This window comes from Delphinapterus leucas, chromosome 6 (assembly GCF_059928025.1).
Source record: "Delphinapterus leucas isolate spDelLeu-1000000601 "Yukka" chromosome 6, BTC_Dleu_Yukka2, whole genome shotgun sequence".
Lineage (NCBI taxonomy): Eukaryota > Metazoa > Chordata > Mammalia > Artiodactyla > Monodontidae > Delphinapterus > Delphinapterus leucas.
In genome coordinates, this window is record NC_143134.1 from 58,599,811 (window position 1) to 58,618,968 (window position 19,158).

General features: G+C 38.3%; 1 protein-coding gene across 2 annotated transcripts in view; it reads right to left on the reverse strand.

Annotated features, from left to right (window-relative positions):
* Positions 1 to 17,266: 17,266 nt before the first annotated feature.
* The window catches only part of CNTLN (centlein), a 334,860-nt gene continuing 332,968 nt past the window's right edge, over positions 17,267 to 19,158 (reverse strand). For both annotated transcript variants that reach the window (XM_022573778.2, XM_022573774.2), the window contains exon 26: positions 17,267 to 17,965. In XM_022573778.2, the coding sequence (XP_022429486.2) occupies positions 17,864 to 17,965 (102 nt within the window). In that variant the 3' untranslated portion in view covers positions 17,267 to 17,863. The remainder of the gene's footprint in view (positions 17,966 to 19,158) is intronic.

A 19,158-nucleotide genomic window follows, 5' to 3' on the forward strand; every position in this document is an offset into this window, starting at 1 on the left:
TCATAAAAATAAATTTAAAATTCTTTTCAGTTGCATTTACTCTGATGTATGTCCCCAGCCTTGTTCTCAGCATCCCACTCCTTCTCTTTCAGGACCATGACCATGAGTAGAATTGCTGAAGACATCAGAGTAAACACAATTAGACTTGCTAGAGCTGTGCATTCACACACACACACACACACTTTACTTATTTATTTTGGTAAATTTATAATTGTTAGAAACAGATCCTGGAGCTAATTTTCAGTCCCAACGTTTGCAGGAGATGAAATCTCTTTAAACGTTGCCAAATAAGTTTTCTTATTTCTACAGTATGCCTCAAGTTGATAACTGACTGACCTGAGGCTAGAATTTTCTTCCTTCAATTTGTCAGTAGCACCTAACAGTAGCCACCCAATTTCAGAGTCTTTACAATTATTACCGTTCCCATATCTTTCAAATACCAGCCATCCTATACAAGTGCATTTTTTCCCACTTGTATCCCCTCCCAATTGACCACAGGTAAGAGACTTAGTAATTGATACTACAGCATGTGGGGATTATCACCCCAAATTACCATTAATAATAGGGTCTCTGCTGTCATCTGGACAACGAACGATACAATTCCAAAACCCTATTCTCAGAACCTGCTTCCTAAGACCATTTCTGATGCTCTTAGTTGGGTTCTTGCAGAAGCAGACCTCAAGACAAAGATTGGAATGCAATGAGTTTACTCAGGAGATACCAGGAATCAGTAGTAGGAGAAAAGGTAAGAATGTGGCCAATAATGGGTACATTATCACAAGAGGTATAACTGTGAATAACTAGAGCTTAATCCTGAAGGGGAACTCTGGAAAATTGTGTAAATGTGTGCCTTAGAGTTTGCCACAGAAGGGACTGTTTATATACCAACTTCCAGCAGTCACTGTGAGAGTGCTAGTTTTCTAGCACTTTTGACTGCTAATGGGTACAGGGTTTCCTTCTGGAGTGATGAAAATATTCTGGAAATGGATAGTGGTGATGGTTGCCCAAACTTGAGAATATACTAAAAAACACTAAATTATATACTTTAATTTTTATTATAGGTGAATTATACCTCATATAGTATTGATATATCCAAATTGTCACTCCCAATAAAATGGATGTAGGTTTAATACACTCTGTTGAATAGTTAACCATAGATAGGGATATTCCATAGATAGGGATATTCCACAGTTAATTCAACCATTTATCTACTGATGGACAGTGAGATTATTTATTGCTTTTTTGTCTCTACAAAATATTTGTCTATATTTATTCCTATTTATTTGTGCTTTTATTGTATAGAGAAGATTCCAGATAGGGCCATTTCTGGCCAGTTTTTAGCAGATGCATTAAATTACCTTGCAAAAATTTAAAAATTCACATTCCTACCAGCAATATATGAGAGTGCTCACTTCCGTACACTCTCACCAAATTTCTTTTTTCCACTTTGAGAGGTAACAATTACTTTTTATTTCCACTTGAGATTCAGTATTTTTAAATGTCTATTGGCCTTTCTCAGTTCCTACTTTTCCTATCATTTGTCAGTACATATTACTATATAAAAGCTGTTAAATGTTATCATGTGCCACATCAGATATTTTTCTGCTTTATTCTGTTGGTGTAATGAATTATATCGATTATTTCCTAATCATTATATTTGGAATAAAATCTCTTTGGCCATATATGCTGTGATTTGAATAATTCAAATTTCTATTTTCACTTACAATATTTATATTCCTACTTGTAAATAATATTGATCTAGAGTTTTCTTTTTAGTTATATTTATCTAGTTTTATTATTTAGCCTGCCCTGGCTTCATAAATATGACCTGTGGGATCTCCTCATCTTTTTCTGTGAATAGTTAAAATAACAGGAACCACCTGTTCTTTGAGGCTAGATAGTTGTCAGTGATAAAAATCTCTGGTCCTGGTGCCTTTCTAAATGGCAGATCTTGAGCTATGTTTGTAATTTCTCTTATGTGTAATTGTTTATTCAACTTTCTATTACTTCTTAAGTGAACCTGGGTTATTTACATTTTGCTAGAAAAGCATACTTTTCCTTAAGATTGCTGTATAGTTTACATATTCTTTTACAATTTTTAAAATGTCTTTCCCTCTTTTCCAATTCCTAATGTTGTATGTTTTCATTAGGTTTTGCCCTTAACTAGGGTTTTGCCCTTAATTAGGTTTCCCAGGGTTAATTAATTAAATTTAAGCATCAACTTTGTTTTTAATCTCTTTTTTAGTTGTTTTTCTTTCATTAATTTCATGAATTCTTTCCTCCTATTCTCTTTAGGTTTATTGCTTTTGTTTTCTATTTGTTCCGTAGCATGTTTAGTTTATTTTCAGTCCATTTGAAATAAAACACTTTGAGTTATTTTCATTTGAATACAGATTTACTATCTCTCATAATTTTTTTGATAGAGTATTCTCATTTTTACTACTTTATAGATAATTTTCCATTTTCTTTATCTTTGCTTGCAGGATGGTTTAAAAGAGTTTTTAAAGACTCTTTTTAAACTGAAAGAGAAATACATGTCCATGGGATCATACTCAAACAGTATAAACGGCTATACTGAAACAAGCAAGTCTATCTCCCAGCACAGACCCCCTACTCCTCTCTGGCCATAACTAATATTATCAGATTCTGGTGTTTCCTTTTAGTAATATGAATATACTGTACAAATACATGTTTTGAAAACTATTCCTTAACTTCTAGTTTAATTCATTAAGAGGCTTCTCAAGGCCATTTGTATGATAGATTTGAAGAGCACAAGCCTTGTCTCTAATCCTTTACTACCTGCTTCCACCTGCCAACAATATTTCTACAGTTCAAATCTGAGAAAGGGCCATAGACTGGACTCACTTGGCCTTCTAAATTTGTGAATTTCTGATAATGGTTTTATTTTCTTCGCTGTGGAAGACGAATTATGCTGTCCCAGCCTCTTGATCTCACGCGTACTGGTGAGAATTAACGATTTCCTTAAATTCATCTGTTAAGCATCTAAGTGATGGCCCCCGCTCTTGGCTCCTCTGGCTTATATCTTGCTGTGGTAATGCCAAGAGGTATGTGCAATGTTGTAGCTCATAAGCTCCATCTGTCTTTTTCCCCAAACCACCACAAATAAATAATTATTGTAAGTAAAATCTATGCTTACCTTGAAAGAAGGCTCCAAAGGCAAATTCTCCAGCAGCCTCTGCTTCATCCAGATTGTCAAACCTAAACACCTGCTGTGGTAGGCAAGTTCCTGAAATGGTTCCTAATGAGCTCCATGGCCTGTTATGTTCTTGTGTAATCCCCTCTGTGTGTGTGTGAGCTGAAGGAGGTTGCCATACTGCAGAGACCCACATGGCAAGGAACTAAGGGCAGCCTCTAGCCAATAGCGAGCAAGAAACTGAAGCCCTCTGTTCAACATCCTGCAAAGAACTGCATCCTGCCAGCTACCCGAGTGAGCTTCTCATCCTTCTGAGTCAAGCCTTCATGTGACTGCAGCCTTCTCAGAGACCCAGTGTCAAGAGAACCCAGTTAAGCTGTGCTCAAACTCCTGACACACAGAAACTGGCACCAATAAATATTGTTGCTTTTAGCCACTAAGTTTTAGGGTAATTTTTTATGAAGCAATAAGTAGACCTGTGTTTCAGAAATTCCTTATAAAATGGTGATTACTGGGATTTGCTTTTTCAGATAATTGGTCTGGAAAAGAGTTATGTGCCCCATCAAACCCCAAGCACCCATTTCCCATCAGCCCATGCTTTCTGAAAAAACCACAGGTGCAGATTTTGGAGATAGAAAAAACAAAAAAAATGATAATTTAAATGTGATCAGGGAGAGAATAGAACTTAAAAAAATATTACCACTACATGCCTATTAGAATGGCTAAGATAAAAAATACCAACAATACCAAGTCCTGAAGAAGATACAGACCAACTTGATCTCTTTGTTGGTGAGACTGTAAAACGGTATTAGCCACTTTAGAAACCATTTTTGCAGGGTTTTTTTTAACCAAGTTAAATACACTTACTGTGTTACTGAGTCCAAGCTCGCTCTGCTGGCCATACAACAGGCCAATGAATCGGAGATGAGTTGCTGAAGCAAGGAATACGACTTTATTCGGAAAGCCGGCAGACCGACAAGATGGCAGACTAGTGTCTCTGAAGAACCATTTTATGGGGGTCTGGATGCCAGTTTCTTTAATAGAATCAGAGAGGCAGAGGCGGTGAGGAAGTAAAGTAAAAACGGACATCAGTCTTGAAAAACATCTCCTGGAATGGCCAGCCTCAGGCAGGGAATGTGTTAATTTCTTCTTTTCTGCGCGATCCACAGGTGGGCAGGGTCAGATTGTCTCCCTGTGAGCTGAACAAAGGCACTTTAGTTTAACATTCAGGCAGAGGGGCAGGGTTCCCAAAAGCAATGAAAAGCAAAGGTTAAAGTCAAAGAAACAGATCGAACATGGAGTCCGATTTAGCTCTTCCCTGTTACAAATGCATTGCCCAGCCATCACATTTATGGGTATTTATTCTATAGAAATGAAAGCTTTGTTCATACAAAAACCTATACATGGATGTTTACAGTAACTTTATATGAAATAGCCCAAACCTGACCTGGTATATTAGCCAGCATTCTCCAGACAACAGAACCAATAGGACATAGGAGATATATATATATATATATGAATGTGTATATATATATATATATATATATATATATATATATATAATTTGTTTTGAGGAGTTGACTCATGCAATTATGGTGAATGGCAAGTTTAAAATCTGCAAGGTGGGATGGTAAGCTGGAACCAGGAAAAGCCAGTATTGCAATTCAAGTCCAAAGGCTGTCTGCTGGCAAAATTCTCCTTTGCTTGGGGAAAGTCAGTCTTTTGTTATATTTAAGTCTTTAACTTATTAATGAAGCCCACCCACATCATGGAGGGCAATATGCTTTGCGCAGAGTCCACTGATTTAAATGTTAATTTCATCCAAAACCACCTTCATAGAAAAATCCAGAATATTTGACCACATATCTGGCACTGTGGACCAGGCAACTTGACATATAAAATTAACTACCATAAGTCCACTCTTTGTCAACTTTATATACACACACATATACATTCATAACAAAGTAAGGAGGAAGTACTCATGATAATTATAGTTCTTGCTTCTGTAAATAGTCACGTGGTCATAGCTGGTATTCATAATTACCTTCTTCCACTACCCATTCTGTATTCCTTTTGCCCTCAGCAAATATCTCAGATGGTTATACTTCCCTACCTGGTAAGATGACCCAAACCTCCATTCCAGAAGGGTCTGGGCCATTATGCCCAAAGTGGCTAGGTGGGAGTCTTAATTTCCAGTTCAGTAGAATTATTGTTGTGTCTCCTGGTGGAAGCATTACTTCCTTTGATGTTAAGAACTCCAGGACAGCAAAGTATAGGGTCACAGGGATAGGAAGCAAAAATTTTGCTAGTGAGTCAGTAGGAGTAATGATGAGTGGTACCACTCCCATTTCCACCCCTTGATTCCTGGTCCTGTGAATCCTGGTTATGGGAAAAATTGCATCATATAGTGGACCACTGTCTAAAATAGGGAGCATACAGTGGAGATTAATTTCCAGAAAAAAAACTAGGTCCTAAGCCAAAGAAACATGTCAAGACAACAGGAAGACGTTTTGCACCCTCAGTTTGAACAGTAGTGACCTGAGAAGACATTGTAGGAAAATGCAAACTTCATTTATATTTTTTACATTTATTCTCTTTTATTAAATCTCATCCCCAAATACGCAGAGTGCTTTAAGTAGGTTCAGGTAGGTAAATGGTATATTTTTCCAGCTTCTGGAGAGGGGTGGGGCACAAGCCAAGGGAAGTCTCCAATACCCCTCTAATAATGGCTCTGGGATCCTCGTGCCAGGGTTAGCATTAACAGAGAGTGACATTCTCTCTCCTGTAAACCATGAGTACAAGGAGGCAGGAGGGCACCACCTTCTTTTCACTTATTCTCAATGATGATATCCTAGGAGGAAGGAAAACAGAATGGCAGAAAGTGTTGGAAGGGGTTGATGTCAAGACTGCAGTTTTGTGGACCAGGTGTGTTTAAGAGAAAAGAAGGAAATTGAGGACTGGACTGTGGAGAGGAAATCTTTGCAGTGGAGAGGAAATCTGTGCAGTGCTCACCATTCCATAGTGAGTAGGAAAAAAATCAAATTTGTATTTTTTAAAATTAAAAGGTAAGCCAAGAGATTTTTTTTTAAACAATCATCTATTTGATGAAACCTTGTCAGATAGGCAAGAAAAAACTCATTTTTATTGTTATGTTACATTAAGTCACTCACAAATTTTGTGTTAATACCAAATGCAGTTATCTGCACAGGAATGTGGGAATTAAAAATAGCAACTCCTGTGCCCATTTATTTTTATTTCATGAACCCTTCTGAACATAGATAGAAAAGGGCTCTTTCAAAACATTTTCTAGTACTCCTCCCTTCTGCTTGGTTTTAAGTTATGAGGATACTCAGAGGCTTTCTCATGTGGCTGTTGATTTCTTAAAGCTGTTTTCACTTTGGACCATCTAAATGAAGTTGTTCTAGCTGGTAGAATCCTGCATAACTTTGAGAATTACTTTAGGCAAAACTTTTAACAGGAAATTAAGGGCCAGTGTTACAGAATAAAACTTACCCCTTCCTCTGTCCCATATTCTGAAACACACATAATCATGACAACTTTTGCTTATAGCAGCCATGGCTGCTAGGCTTATTTTGTAATTTCCCAGGATATGAATGTCACTCACAGACGATTGCTTTGTTGTTGTTGTGTTATTGTTGATTTTTAAAAAATCTTTATTGTAGTATAATTGCTTTACAATGGTGTTAGTTTCTGCTTTATAACAAAGTGAACCAGCTATACATATACATATATCCCCATATATCCTCCCTCTTGCATCTCCCTCCCACCCTCCCTATCCCACCCCTCTAGGCAGTCACAAAGCACTGAGATGATTTCCCTGTGCTATGCAGCTGTTTCCCACTAGCTATCTATTTTACATTTATATAAGTCCATGCCACTCACTTCATCGCAGCCTATACCCTTCCCACTCCCTGTCCTCAAGTCCATTCTCTACATCTGCGTCTTTATTCCTGTCCTATCCCTAGGTTCTACATAACTTTTTTTTTCTTTTTTTTAGATTCCATATATATGGGTTAGCATACAGTATTTGTTTTTCTCTTTCTGACTTACTTCACTCTGTATGACAGACTCTAGGTCCATCCACTCACTGCAAATAACTCAATTTCGTTTCTTTTTATGGCTGAGTAATATTCCATTGTATATATGTGCCACATCTTCTTTATCCATTCATCTGTCGATGTACACTTAGGTTGCTTCCATGTCCTGTTTATTGTAAATAGAGCTGCAATGAACATTTTGGTACATGACTCTTTTTGAATTATGGTTTTCTTAGGGTATATGCCCAGTAGTGGGATTGCTGGGTCATATGGTACTTCTATTATTAGTTTCTTAAGGAACCTCCATACTGTACTCCATAGTGGCTGTATCAATTTACAATCCCACCAACAGTGCAAGAGGGTTCCCTTTTCTCCACACCCTCTCCACCATTTATTGTTTATAGATTTTTTGATGATGGCCATTGTGACCAGTGTGAGGTGATACCTCATTGTAGTTTTGAATTGCATTTCTCTAATGATTAGTGATGTTGAGCATTCTTTCATGTGTTTGTTGGCAATCTGTATATCTTCTTTGGAGAAATGTCTATTTAGGTCTTCCGCCCATTTTGGGATTGGGTTGTTTGTTTTTTGATATTGAGCTGCACGAGCTGCTTGTAACTTTTGGAGATGAATCCTTTGTCAGTTGCTTCATTTGCAAATATTTTTTCCCATTCTGAGGGTTGTCTTTTCATCTTGTTTATTATTTCCTTTGCTGTGCAAAAGCTTTTAAGTTTCATTAGGTGCCATTTTTAAATTTTTGTTATTTCCATTTCTCTAGGAGGTGGATCAAAAAGGATCTTGCTGTGATTTATGTCATAGAGTGTTCTGCCTATGTTTTCCTCTAAGTTTTATACTGCCTGGCATTACATTTAGGTCTTTAATCCATTTTGAGTTTATGTGTGTGTATGGTGGTTAGGAAGTATTCAAATTTCATTCTCCTACATGTAGCTGTCCAGTTTTCCCAGCACCACTTATTGAAGAGGCTGTCTTTTCTCCATTGTATATTCTTGCCTCCTTTATCAAAAATAAGGTGACCATATGTGCGTGGGTTTATCTCTGGGCTTTCTATCCTGTTCCATTGATCTATCTTTCTGTTTTTGTGCCAGTACTGTATTGTCTTGATTACTGTAGCTTTGTAGTACAGTCTGAAGTCAGGGAGCCTGATTCCTCCAGCTCCAATTTTCTTTCTCAAGAATGCTTTGGCTCTTCGGGGTCTTTTGTCTTCCCACACAAATTGTGAAATTTTTTGTTCTAGTTCTGTGAAAAATGCCAGTGGTACTTTGATAGGGATTGCATTGAATCTGTATATTGCTTTGGTTAGTATAGTCATTTTTAACAATGTTGATTCTTTCAATCCAAAATCATGGCATATCTCTCCATCTGTTTGTATCATCTTTAATTTCTTTCATCAGTGTCTTATAGTTTTCTGCATACAGGTCTTTTGTCTCCTTAGGTAGGTTTATTCCTAGGTATTTTATTCTTTCTGTTGCAGTGGTAAATGGGAGTGTTTCCTTAATTTCTCTTTCAGATTTTTCATCATTATTGTATAGGAATGCAAGAGATTTCTGTGCATTATTTTTGTATCCTTCTACTTTACCAAATTCATTGATTAGCTTTAGTAGTTTTCTGGTAGCATCTTTAGGATTCTCTATGTATAGTATCCTGACATCTGCAAACAGTGACAGCTTTACTTCTTCTTTTCCAATTTAGATTCATTACTTTTCCTTCTCTGATTGCTGTGGCTAAAACTTCCAAACTACGTTGAATAATAGTGGTGAGAGTGGGCAACCTTGTCTTGTTCCTGATCTTAGTGGAAATGGTTTCAGTTTTTCACCATTGAGAATGATGTTGGCTGTGGGTTTGTCATATATGGCCTATATTATGTTAGGCAAGTTCCCTCTATGACTACTTTCTGGAGAGTTTTTATCATAAATCGTTGTATTTTGTTGAATGCTTTTTCTGCATCTACTGAGATGATCATATGGGTTTTCTCCTTCAATTTGTTAATATTGTGTATCACACTGATTGATTTGCATATATTTAAGAATCCTTGCACTCCTGGGATAAACCCCACTTGATCATAATGTATGATCCTTTTAATGTGCTTTTGGATTCTGTGTGCTAGTATTTTGTTGAGGATTCTTCCATCTATGTTCATCAGTGATATTGGCCTGTAGATTTCTTTCTTTGTGACATCTTTGTCTGGTTTTGGTATCAGGGTGATGGTGGCCTCGTAGAATGAGTTTGGGAGTGTTCCTCTCTCTGCTATATTTTGGAAGAGTTTGAGAAGGATAGGTGTTAGCTCTTCTCTAAATGTTTGTTAGAATTTCCCTGTGAAGCCATATGGTCCTGGACTTTTGTTTGTTGGAAGATTTTTAATCACAGTCTCAATTTCAGCACTTGTGATTTGTCTGTTTATATTTTCTATTTCTTCCTGGTTCAGTCTCAGAAGGTTGCAGTTTTCTAAGAATGTGACCATTTCTTCCAGGTTGTCCATTTTAATGGCATATAGTTTCTTGTAGTAATCCCTCATGATTCCTTGTATTTCTGCAGGGTCAGTTGTTACTTCTCCTTTTTCATCTCTAGTCCTGTTGATTTGAGTCTTCTCCCTTTTTTTCTTGATGAGTCTGGCTAATGGTTTATCAATTTTGTTTATGTTTTAAAAGAACCAGCTTTTAGTTTTATTGATCTTTGCTATTGTTTCCTTCTTTTTCATTTATTTCTTATGTGATCTATGTGATTTCTTTCCTTCTGTGAACTTGGGTTTTTTTTGTTCTTTCTCTAATTGCTTTAGAAGTAAGGTAAGGTTGTTTATTTGAGATGTTTCTTGTTTCTTGATGTAGGATCGTATTGCTATACGCTTCTCTCTTATAACTGCTTTTGCTGTGTCCCATAAGTTTTGGGTCATTGTGTTTTCATTGTCATTTGTTTCTAGGTATTTTTTGATTTCCTCTTTGATTTCTTCAGTCATCTCTTGGGTATTAAGAAGTGTATTGTTTACCCTTCATGTGTCTGTATTTTTTACAGATTTTTTTCCTCTAATTGAAATCTAGTCTCATAGCACTGTGGTTGGAAAAGATACTTGATACAGTTTCAATTTTTGTAAATTTCCCAAGGCTTGATTTTTGACCCAAGATATGATCTATCCTGGAGTATGTTCCATGAGCACTTGAAAAGAAAGTGTATTATGTTGTTTTTGGATGGAATGTCCTATAAATATCAATTGAGTCCATCTTGCTCAATGTATCATTTAAAGCTTGTGTTTCCTTATTTATTTTCATTTTGGATGATCTGTCCATTGGTGAAACTGGGGTGTTAAAGTCCCCTACTATGTTTGTGTTAGTGTCGATTTCCTCTTTTATGGCTGATAGCATTTGCCTTATGTATTGAGGTGCTCCTATGTTGGGTGCATACATATTTACAATTGTTATATCGTCTGTTTGGATTGATCCCTTGATCATTCTGTAGTGTTCCTCTTTGTCTCTTCTAATAGTCTTTATTTTAAAGTCTATGTTTTCTAATATGAGAGATGCTACTCCAGCTTTCTTCTGATTTCCATTTGCATGGAATATCGTTTTCCATCCCCTCACTTTCAGTCTGTATGTGTCCCTAGGTCTGAAGTGGGTCTTTTGTAGACAGCATATATACAGTTCTTGTTTTTGTATCCATTCAGCCAGTCTGTGTCTTTTGGTTGGAGCATTTAATCCATTTACATTTAAGGTAATTATCGATATGTATGTTCCTATTACCATTTTCTTAATTGTTTTGGGTTATTGTATAGGTCTTTTCCTTCTCTTGTGTTTCCTGCCTAGAGAAGTTCCTTTAGCATTTCTTGTAAAGCTGGTTTGGTGATACTGAATTCTCTTAGCTTTTGCTTGTCTGTAAAGCTTTTAATTTCTCCGTCAAATCTGAATGAGATCCTTGCTGGGTAGAGTAATCTTGGTTGTAGGTTTTTCCCTTTCATCACTTTAAATATGTCCTGCTACTCCCTTCTGGCTTGCAGAGTTTCTGCTGAAAGATCAGCTGTTAACATTATGGGGATTCCCTTGTATGTTATTTGTTGCTTTTCCCTTGCTGCTTTCAATACTTTTTCTTTGTATTTAATTTTTGATAGTTTATTATGTGTCTTGGCATGTTTCTCCTTGGATTTATCCAAGGAGATATATATGGGACTCTCTGCACTTCATGCACTTGATTGACTATTTCCTTTCCCATATGAGGGAAGTTTTCAACTATAATCTCTTCAAATATTTTCTCAGTCCATTTCTTTTTCTCTTCTTTTTCTGGGACCCCTATAATTTGAATGTTGGTGTGTTTAATGTTTTCCCAGAGGTCTCTGAGACTGTCCTCAATTCTTTTCATTTTTTTCTTTATTCTGCTCTGCAGAAGTTATTTCTACTATTTTATCTTCCAGGTCACTTATCTGTTCTTCTGCCTGAGTTATTCTGCTATTGATTCCTTCTAGAGAATTTTTAATTTCACTTATTGTGTTGTTCATCATTGTTTGTTTGCTGTTTAGTTCTTCTAGGTCCTGGTTAAACATTTCTTTTATTTTCACCATTCTATTTCCAGGATTTTGGATCATCTTTACTATCATTACTCTGAAAACAATAAAATAAATTCATTAAAAAAAAGTAAAAAATAATTATTAAAATCTTTTTTAAAATTGAAGTAATTAAAAAAATAAAACAAAAAACGGACAGACAGAACCCTAGGTCAAATGGTAAAAGCAAAGCTATGCAGACAAAATCACACAGAGTAGCATACACATACACAGTCACAGAAAGAGAAAAGGAAAAAATATATATATATATATATATTGTTGCTCCCAAAGTCCACCACCTCAATTTTGGGATGATTCATTGCCTATTCAGGTATTCCAGAGATGCAGGGTACATTAAGTTGATTGTGGAGATTTAATCCACTGCTCCTGAGGCTGCTGGGAGAGACTTCTCTTTCTCTTCTTTGTTCGCACAGCTCCTGGGGTTCAGCTTTGGATTTGGCCCCATCTCTGCATGTAGGTCACCTGAGGGCATCTGTTCCCTGGTCAGACAGGAGGGGGTTAAAGGTGCAGCTGATTCTGGGGCTCTGGCTCACTCAGGTCGGGGGGAGGTGGGGTACAGAATGCAGGGCAAGCCTGTGGTGGCAGGGGTCGGCATGACAGTGCAACAGCCTGAGGCGCGCCGTGTGTTCTCCCGAGGAAGTTATCCTGGGGAAGTTCTCCCTGGATAGCGGGACCCTGGCAGTGGTGGGCTGCAAAGGCTCCTGGGAGGGGCGATGTGGATAGTGACCTGTACTTGCACATAGGTGTCTTGGTGGCTGCAGCAGCAGCCTTAGCATCTCATGCCCGTCTCTGGTGTCCGCGCTGATAGCCGCAGCTTGCACCTGTCTCTGAAGCTCGTTTAGGCCGTATTCTGAATCCCCTGTCCTCGTGCACCCCGAAACAATGATCTCTTGCCTCTTAGGCAGTTCTAGACTTTTTCCCGGACTCCCTCCTGGCTAGCTGTGGTGCACTAGCCCCCTTCAGGCTGTGTTCACGCAGCTAACCCCAGTCCTCTCCCTGGGGTCTGAACTCCGAAGCCCAAGCCTCAGCTCCCAGCTCCTACCCTTCCCGTCAGGTGAGCAGACAAGCCTCTCGGGCTGGTGAGTGCTGGTCGGCACTGATCCTCTGTGCGGGAATCTCTCCACTTTGCCCTCTGCACCCCTATTGCTGTGCTCTCCTCTGTGGCTCCGAAGGTTTCCCCCGCCCCCGCCAACCTCACCCCGTCTCCGCCATTGAAGTGGCTTCCTACTGTGTGGAAATTCTTCCTCCTTCACAGCTCCCTCCCAGTGGTGCAGGTCAGGTCCCTACTCTTTTGTCTCTGGTTTTTCTTTTGCCCTACCCAGGTACGTGGGGTGTTTCTTGCCTTTTGGGAAGTCTGAGGTCTTCTGCCAGCATTCAGTAGGTGTTCTGTAGGAGTTGGTGCACATGTAGACGTATTTTTGATGTATTTGTGGGGAGGAAGGTGATCTCCACGTCTTACTCTTCTGCCATCTTGAAGGTCTCCCTATTGTTGAGTTTTGAGAATTCTTTACTCTAGATTTAAGTCCTTTGTCAGATATTTGTAATTTGCAAATATTTTCTCCCTGTCTGTAGCTTGTCTATTCCCAGAGCAAGAATTTTTAATTTTGTTGAAGTCATATTCGCCAATTTTTCTTTTGTGCATTATGCTTTTTGTGTCATGTATAGAAACTTTTCACCTTGTCTTGGATCCCGAAGATTTTGTCTCATATTACCTTTTATATTTTACATTTCAATATATGATTCATTTTGAGATCATTTGTGTCTCAAGTGTGAAGTTTAGGTCAAGTTTTTTTTTTTTTAACCTAGGGATTTCTAATTGTTTCCGCATCATTTGTTGAAAGGCTATTCTGACTCCATTGAATTGTTTTTGAACCTTTGTTTAAAACCTGTTGAGCATATTTGCATAGGTATAGTTTCTGCTTCTCTACTTTGTTTCATTGATCTGTGTGTCTATCCCACTACCAACACCACATACTCTTGATTAGTGTAGCTATATAATACATCTTGAAATTGGATAGAGTGATTTCTCCCATTTAAAAAATTTTGCCTTCCCGTGTAAATTTTGGAAGAGTCTTGTCTCCATCTTCAAAATATCTTGCTGTGATGTTGATAGGAATTGTCTTAAATCTGTATATGGATTTGGAGACAATTTTGTCATCTTTGCTATGTTGAATTTCCAATTTATATTCTCAGTATGCCTCCCCATTTAATCTTCTTTCTCTCATCAGTGTTTGTAGTTTTCCATATACAATCTTGTACATAATTTGTTAGATTTACACCTATACTTTTTTTTTTGAGCAATTGTAAATTGCATTGTATTTTAAATTTTGGTTTCCACATATTACTAGCTTACTAGTGTATAGATAAACTATTTTTATATGTTGCTCTTAAATATTTTGAGACCTTGTTGAAGTCACTTGTTAATTCTGAGAGAGCTGGCTTATTTTTTTAGATAGCTTTACTTTTTCCTTTCCCATCTGTATGCCTTTTATTTCCTTTTCTTGCCTTACTGTGCTGGCTAGAATTTTCAATATTACGGTGAATTAGGGTGATGAGAGTGGACATCCTTGTCTTCTTTCTGATCTTAAGGGGAAGTGTTCAATCTTCCATCATTAAGCATAATGTTAGATGTAGGCTTTTTGTAGATGTTCCAATCAAATTAAGGAGCTCCCTAGTTTTCTGTTTTTTTTTTTTCATGCATGGGTGTTGGTTTTTTTTTTTTTTTTTTTTCGGTACATGGGCCTCTCACTGTTGTGGCCTCTCCCGTTGCAGAGCACAGGCTCCAGACGTGCAGGCTCAGTGGCCATGGCTCACGGGCCTAGCCACTCTGCAGCATGTGGGATCTTCCCGGACCGGGGCACGAACCCGTGTCCCTTGCATCAGCAGGCGGACTCTCAACCACTGCGTCACTAGGGAAGCCCGGTGTTGAATTTTTCAAATGTTTTTTCTAAAGTTTTATGATCGCATAATATTTCTTCTTTAGTCTGTTAAAATGGTGGCATGCACTGACTGATTTTTGAATACTGAACCAGCCTAGATCTTGCATCTTCTGACCAATATCCTTCATGAACATAGAAAAATTCTAAATGGAATCGAAGCAAATTTGCATTAGTTTTCTGTTGCTGCAGCCACAAATTACCACAAACTTAGTGGCTTAAAACAGCAAAAATTTAATCTCCTACAGTTCTGGGTATGCAAAATTGGTTTCACTAGGCTAAAGTCAAGGTATCAACAAATCTGTTTCTTTCTGGAGGCCCTAGGATACAATCCATTTCCTTGCCTCTTCCAGTCTCCAGGAGCTGCCTACATTCTTTGGTTCATGGTCCTCTTCATCCATACATATACCTATGGGGGTAGCATCTTCAAATTTCTCCATCCCTCTGCTTCTGCAGTAACACTGCTTTCTGTATGTCTCCTCTTGACTCCTTCTTAGAAGGCACTGGGCCCAAAAAAATAATCCAGGATTATTTCTCCACTTGAGATCCTTAATTTAATTATACTGCAAAGTCCCTTTTGCCATATAAGGTAACAAATTTAGCCTATCACACTCTATTTCTGTGTACTGTCTTTGGTTTTGGTATCTGGGTAATACTATGCCATCTCATTTTTATTTTTTGTAACAAAATTCTGCTGTGATGAGACTTTTTTTTTAAGATGTTGGGGGTAGGAGTTTATTAATTAATTTATTTTTGCTGTGTTGGGTCTTCGTTTCTGTGCGAGGGCTTTCTCTAGTTGTGGCAAGCGGGGGCCACTCTACATCACGGTACGTGGGCCTCTCACTGTCGCATTCTTATTGCAGAGCACAGGCTCCAGATGCGCAGGCTCAGTAGTTGTGGCTCACGGGCCTAGCTGCTCTGCGGCATGTGGGATCCTCCCAGACCAGAGCTCGAACCCATGTCCCCTGCATTAGCAGGCAGATTCTCAACCACTGTGCCACCAGGGAAGCCTGAGACATTACATTTTAAATTTTGTAATTTTTTCTTACTGTTGCTTTCCCATGAGTTGGGAATATTGTGATGAGCACTTAGTCTGATAACATATATATTGCATTCTTTTAGCATAGGTAGAGTGTCATTTAATAAACATAATGCTTTGCCACTGAATTCAATAAAAAAATAATCCACACTTCACTGTGATTAAAAGTCTGACATTTGGGGCTTCCCTGGTGGCGCAGTGGTTGAGAGTCCACCTGCCGATGCAGGGGACACGGGTTTGTGCCCCGGTCCAGGAAGATCCCACATGCCGCAGAGTGGCTAGGCCCATGAGCCATGGCCACTGAGCCTGCACGTCCGGAGCCTGTGATCCGCAACAGGAGAGGCCACAACAGTGAGAGGCCTGTGTACCACAAAAAAAAAAAAAAAAAAAAAAAGTGACATTTGACAGCCATTTTTCTCTTTTTATTTTTACATGATGGGTATGCACTGGTACTAAAAAAATTGCAGTATGGTAGTGTTTGTGACACAAAATGTTGTCAAGTTGTGACTGTGTCACTGTGACTTGCAGTCCTACAAAGTGGTGAGCACACTACCTATGGTCTCTGTGAGAGTACTAACCTGAACTACTGTAGTGTGAAGGCAGCCATAAACAGTACTAAAACGAATGAGCACAGCTGTGTTCCGATAAAGCTTTATTGATGACACTAAAACTTGAATTTATATAACTTTCACATGCTGCAAAATATAATTCTTTTTGTTTTTAAAGCATTTAACAATGTAAATATCATTCTTAGCTTACTGTAGGCCACACAAAGACAGGTGGCAGGCCAGATTTGGCCTGTGGGTCATGATTTGCCAACCCCTGCCTTAACCTCATGGGGTCTATATTTTATTTTGTTTTGTTTTGCGGTACGCGGGCCTCTCACTGTTGTGGCCTCTCCCCTTGCGGAGCACAGGCTCCGGACGCGCAGGCTCAGAGGCCATGGCTCACGGGCCCAGCCGCTCCGCAGCATGTGGGATCTTCCCGGACCGGGGCACGAACCCGTGTCCCCTGCATCGGCAGGTGGACTCTCAACCACTGCACCACCAGGGAAGCCCAGGATCTATATTTTAAAGCAGGGGAGGGGGGAAAACAAGAAAATAAGTAAGTGAAGAGGTAAAAGATGCTTTTGTGTTATAAAGGAAATTAACAGCAAGATGGCCAGAATGCTTCTTTGAGGAAATATGTAATGCAAACCTGAATGATACGCAGGAGCCAGTCATAAGAAAAGAGTACAGAGTATTCTACAAAGAGAACAGCAAGGGCAAAGGCTGGAGGCAGGCACAAGTCTGGTGAATTGGAAGAACCAAAAAGTCAGGTGTGGCAGCAACACAGAAAGACGAGAAATGGCTTGGGAATGTTCGGGAATCTAAATAAGGATGGATGCCCATTGTTAAGAATTTAATTTAATTAGCACACTGTGAGGACTAGCCTAACTAATACACTGGGTTTGTGGCCCTTGCTAATTTATATGACCACACAAAATACTGTGAGTTAAAAAAAAAAAAGAGGGAGCAAAGGAGAAAATATTTTTATTTTTGCTGAACTGTTCTAGGAAAATACAATATCTCCTATATAATCCAGTAGACTGATAATAGATACAATTGGACCACACCATTTATTTCATTAAATGCTCATCCTTAAGTGATAATGCTTTACTTTATATTTGCTTACAATACAAATGTGTTGCTTATCAGGTGATTTAAGGCCATTTATAGCAGGTTTACATAAAAAGTGTAGTTTCTTTATAAAACTCAGAACATTAAATCCTCAGTTCACACTTTTTTCTTTTGATATTCAGACCAATTTGTGTATGCCAAGCTTGTTCTAATTCCTTCTAATGTACTGGAAAGAATATCATTTTCAAGTTTGCATTGATTTGTGGCAATATTTGTATTCAACAATCAAATGCTACACTATTTCCTATTAAATGGCTGTGCACTTAATTAGTTTCACTTGTGCAGCAATTAATTGGTTTCACAGACTTCTATTTTGGTATTGACCCTGACTATTGATAGTTGAAGCAGATACTGTTATCAGGACTGCGATGCATGTTTTCCGATCACACCACATAAAGTTTTCACGTTTGAAAAAATGTTCTTAATCATAATATCATCTAATATCTTTCAAAATTGCAAAATATTCTTCAACTAGTTTCTTTTTTTCATTTATTTTCTCCAGTACTGCTTCTAGTAAATATGTGGCCAAAGGAAGCTGTAAAAGAAACACAGAAAAGAAGATCAAAACTCTATATTTTCTTCAGTTCAGAAACATATACTAAACATCATTAAACCATTAGAACTCAGCTATCTGCAACTTTGCACCCATAATGGTACCCTACTGGGTCTCTTTTCAACTGATCTTGTTGGTTAGTGTGGGTAATTTTGTCTTTTATAATAAAAATGATAAAGGAGCAGAAGTAAAATGAAAAAAGATAAACGCCTTATTGAACAATTCATGGTTTACTGACCATGTTAATGTTGTAATCTGCAATACCAGCAGTTAAGCCATTTATCTTCAGTCAGCTGATCAATAGCAGGTTACAGTCCTCTCTAGGGCCCAGAGGCCCACAGTAGTACTGTATGTTCATCACTCATAAAAGAGTGAGAAAGAACTATCAATACACTTGTCTGTGTTAGAGCTGAACATCTCAAGAATTGTAGGGTGAAATTTCAGAGGAAAAAACATGGCAAAAGTATATCCATTGATTAAGTTGTTATAGAAAAGTTTGGCATATCAAAGTGTAATACACATGTTGCAAACTGCTAAGTTTATGAAATATAGATTACATTTTTAAATTTCATAATTTATATAACTTTTCTGGTAAAGTTTTATCGTTCCCTGTGCTTCACTGAGGTGCCCGTAGAACTCACACAATACACTTATGGGTTATAAGTGAAAGAAAATCCTAAATGTTGCCCAGTTACCTCCCAAAGGCCTACCAACTTGCTTTTATGCTCCTTCCTAGCCATCTAGTTTCATATAAAACGTTTATAACAGTCAAGAAGTTCATTAAGTTATTTTTGGAATTGTCTTTTTGATTAACCAGTAAAGACTACTTTTGTCTCCCTGAATATATTAACGAGAATCCTTATCAAGCCCAGTCCCCTTCCCTACAGGGATGTAGAGTCAGGCCCTTCTTTGTGCTAGGACAACCACCGACAGACAGCAACACTGGTCAGCATCTGAACAAAATCAGCCTGATGTCCGCTGTGTGAGTTGTTCAGCTGTGCTCAGATCAGCTATGCTCAGCTGTTATTGTATTTAGCTAAACCCAGCATAACGGTTCTTTTCTCAATGCAAACTGGGAAAAAGAGAAAAGACTGGCCAGTGGCAGTGAAACAGATTGGGCAGTGAAACAGGTCCAAAAGGCACAAACAGGTTACGCAGGCCATGGAGAAAATATA